The sequence below is a fragment of the Lacerta agilis genome, chromosome 14 (genome assembly GCF_009819535.1).
Source record: "Lacerta agilis isolate rLacAgi1 chromosome 14, rLacAgi1.pri, whole genome shotgun sequence".
Lineage (NCBI taxonomy): Eukaryota > Metazoa > Chordata > Lepidosauria > Squamata > Lacertidae > Lacerta > Lacerta agilis.
This window is the reverse complement of record NC_046325.1, coordinates 21,317,871-21,321,819: the sequence shown is the minus strand read 5'-3', so window position 1 is coordinate 21,321,819 and position 3,949 is coordinate 21,317,871. Positions and strand designations below refer to the sequence as shown.

Sequence of the window (3,949 nt, the reverse complement as noted above, 5' to 3'; positions counted from 1 at the left end):
TTGCTTCCTGCTTTCAATGGAAGGCCCTTATGTAGGTGGTTTAAATCCTCTTCCTGGCTGGGACACCTTTATGTAGGTAGCTTAAAACCCCTCTTGCAGCGAAACACTTGTACGTGGGTGGCTTAAATCCCTTCTCTGGAATCGGACCCTAGTTCCCCGTTACCTGTGGTCGCCGTGGTAAGCTTAAAAAATTCCTTCCTGAAAATTCCCTCGATTCCGTAGCTTATGCGCCACACACCTTTTATGTTTCCTTATCCATTTTTCCTCAGTTTTCCAAATAAAAATTAAAAAAAATGGGGGAGGGGTCTGGGTAGGCAATGAAGCCCCAGCTCTAGTTATATTTTATTTTTGGTCCCGGATCGGGACCTCTCTTATGTTTGGGCAGTCGTTATCCGTTATTTTTAATTTTGGACCTGCATCAGGTCCTCTCTTGTGTTTGGGAAGTGATTTGTTGTTTTACGCTGCACGCGAAAGTATATATGCCTATGAAGTGATTTGTTGTTTTACGCTGCACGCGAAAGTATATATATATGCCTAGAAAGTTTATAGTGTATCGGATTGATCACTTTTTATGTTCGGCCAGTGGTTTGTTATTTTCATGACTTTATTGCTACATTATTGTACAAGTATTTCCTCCTATGAAAAGGTGAATATGGATAATGTTGGTAGTGTTTATATCAAAGTCTATATCAGAACAAATGGTAATGTTTATGTCAGGACAAATGCTTATGATGTCTTTAACCTTTTTTTTATATAACTAAAACAAAAATAATTTAATTTAAAACAAAAAAAGAAAGATGATATGTTGGAATACGTTTCACGGATCCGCCATGGATTCACATTTATTTAGTTATTTAATGAGGTTTTCGAGATTTACTTTTGGTATCACTACGCGCAAAAGCGAAAGTGAAAGTATGAATGAATAGTGTGGTTCACTTATGAGATTAATCCGCCTTTATTTTATAGTTCCGGTCATGTTCAAAGTTGTTAATGAGCGTTAAGCTTGCTTCCCGCCTTTTTGGAGGGCAGCAACAGTGATTTTATTGGTTGAGGCATTGATGATGATGTCACGTTTGTTCCCTAATAAAAGGCAGAGGCACCCCCGCTTAGGCACGTTTTTCCTTGGTTTCTTTGGTTTAGTCAGTCGACGTTCTCTTACCTTAGTTTAAGTTCAGGGTTTAGTTTAAGGGTATCGGGAGCGGGCTGGACGGGTTGGATGGGTTTTCTTTTAGTTAGAGTTAGATCGCGGAAGATCATTCGGTTTAGCCTTAGTCAGGTTTCTTTTAGGTTTAGCCTAGGGCTAGGCTTGCGGAAGATATTTCGGTTTTAGTCTTATTTAGCTAGCCTCGCGGAAGATTGGGCGCGCAGGGACTTTAAGCTTAGGAGAACTTAGCTTAGGGGACGAGCCTATGCGGGTTCTGCCGAAGCCACTAAAGATACTACCGGTGTCTGTCTTCCTTTGGGGGTAAAAGGGGAGTAAAAGGTTTAAAGTAAAAATTTTAATTTCCTTAAGTTGGTCCATCTATTCAGAGTCAGGGTATATTCTATTTCACGAGGCAACTTTTCATTAAGAAGGCAACTAAGAACTCATGCACCTTCGGAGTCATCAATTGGCTTACTCAGCTTCCTTCGGATTGTGAGACTTGGCCGGCGCCCGTGCTCAAAAGCACGCGGAACGCTGGCCGCTTTCCCCGCAACTGGTACCTCGTGCATGATCAGTCCAAGTTTGTGCACGAGGAGCTCCAGCACGCAAACCCCGACATTCCACAGGGTGAGTGCAACTACCAAGAAGGCCCTCTGCCTGGTTTCCTGTAATTTCACTTCTCGCAGTGAGAGAACCACCAGAAGGCCCTTGGAACTGGACCTCAGTGTCCAGGCTAAATGATGGGAGTGGAGAAGCTCCTTCAGGTATACAGTGGTGCCCCGCTAGACAAAAATAATTCATTCTACGAGTTTTTTCGTCTAGCGGTTTTTTCGTCTAGCGAAGCGGCAATGACAGCCGCGCTCCGCTAAACGAAAAAAAAGACGAAAATTTTTCGTCTTGCGAAGCAGCCCCATTGACTTTTTCGTCTTGCGGGGCAGCTTCCGCTAGACAAATGCCGTTCGTCTAGCGAGTTTTTCGTCTAGCGAGGCATTCGTCTAGAGGGGCACCACTGTACTGGGCCAAGGCCGTTTAATTCATTCCTTCCATGAGAGTGATAATCAGATAGTGTAGCCATCAGCAAATAACCTCAAAATGCACCTTAAAAATGGTATTCAGTGCAAGCACACCAAATATCTGTAGACAAGTCTGGTTCATACATCCAGTGAGATCCTTGTAAAGGCTGCCTGTTCCTCTCAATCAGAATATTCCCCAATCTCACCGCTCACCTCCATGTACACAAAGTCATCTGGAGGGAAAATATTTGCCCCTTCTGTAGGGAATCCAAACCGCGAGATGTACCATTTGGGGAAATGTTTCAACCTCAGATATGTTGGTGCTGTTGTTGCCTTTAATATTTGTGATTTTTTTCCCCAGACCATTTTGAACTGAACTCTGCCCTATTTGTTATTGGGTATGTGGGGCAAGATGTCATCTTGCCATGCCAGAGCTCTTCTGGGGCTCTGCCACAAAACGTGGAAGTTCAGTGGAAAAAAACTGTAGATGACAACACTGAGAACATCTACCAGTTCACAGCTTTCACTGGCCAGGAAACATTTGGGCAAGGCTATGACTCCAGGGCAGTGTTTGCCACAGAGGGACTGGACACTGGAAATGTTTCCTTGATGCTGAAAATGGCCAAAAAGTCTGATGAAGGAAGCTACAGCTGCATTGTCAAGACCAAAGACTGGGGTGCTCAGACACAAACTGTTCTGGTTGTTGAATCTTCAAAAGGTATGAATCACAAAGTAGAACGGGCACGGAGGAAATAGCTTGGGCCTAACTTTTGCACTTGTGGTGTAAAATTTAAAGCTACAGTAATCACCAGAGATGACCTCTCCTTCACAAAGGACAGTCCTATTTGAAGGCACCCTCTCTTTGAAAAGCTTCCCAGTCCAAGACTGGTTTAAAGAGCCATAAGAGGGGAAAGCAGTGGCCTTGAATTTGATCATTAACACTTATTGACTGCTCAGCAAACTGAGCAGGAACCTGGGTCATCTATTCAGTAGGATGAATTAAAGTGGCACGATGCATTTCATCTTTTTTGGTTCGTTGATGTGGGCACCGGGGGGGGGTAAAGAAAGGAAAACAGGCCCCCTTACAACTATATTTCCCACTACTCTCTTTGCGACATCATAATCTAATCAGCAAAGAAAGGACCTGGTTGAATGTGTTACCAGAGTCCTCTCTGTTGTCCTCCTTGGAGTTCCTGCTGCCACGACTGATACTGATTCCCTGGATAGATGGCAATGACTCCAAAAATCTCAGAACTCAAGTGGTTCCATTTAAAATGGTTAACATTTTTAAAACATCTGCTGCCTGATCAATTAGGAACCTATTTTTAATAGATGGAAAGGTTTTCAGTTGATTAATCGTACTGCCTGATTGTCTGACTATCACAGCATATAAAAAGGCATCCCTCATTCTCTGTCATTTCTTTCTTTCAGGCAACAGTACCTCAGAGAATTCTTGTTCCTCCACTGCCTTTTGGGTGACATTGGTCTTTCTCCTTCTCGCTCTTCTCGCTCTTGCAGTCACTGTTTGGACATTCAAACACAAAGGTACCATATAAATCACTCTCTCTAATAGCGAATTCATGTGAGGAGTGGAGTGCAGACAGCGGGGCCAACTTGCATAAAATATTGGGGGGGCCAGGTAAGCCCCTCTCCACATAATCGATCACAAGATGCAGTGCACACACACCATTTGCATGGCAATGCCCATCCATTTTATTGGGGGGCAAAGATCCCTCAACCCCCAGGGAGTTGGCTCCTATGAGTGCACATAATATTATAACCAAAGCAGGGG

The 3,949-nt window shown here is 43.6% G+C and overlaps 1 protein-coding gene across 1 annotated transcript; it reads left to right on the top strand.

Annotated features, from left to right (window-relative positions):
- Positions 1-2,514: 2,514 nt before the first annotated feature.
- On the top strand, positions 2,515-3,744 carry LOC117057635 (CD276 antigen homolog; the record flags this gene model as incomplete). The annotated part of the gene is made up of 2 exons (XM_033168476.1): positions 2,515-2,875; positions 3,589-3,744. Coding segments are annotated over 2 exons (486 nt in total), but the record flags the coding sequence as incomplete, so codon positions are not given.
- Between the last annotated feature and the right edge of the window lie 205 nt (positions 3,745-3,949).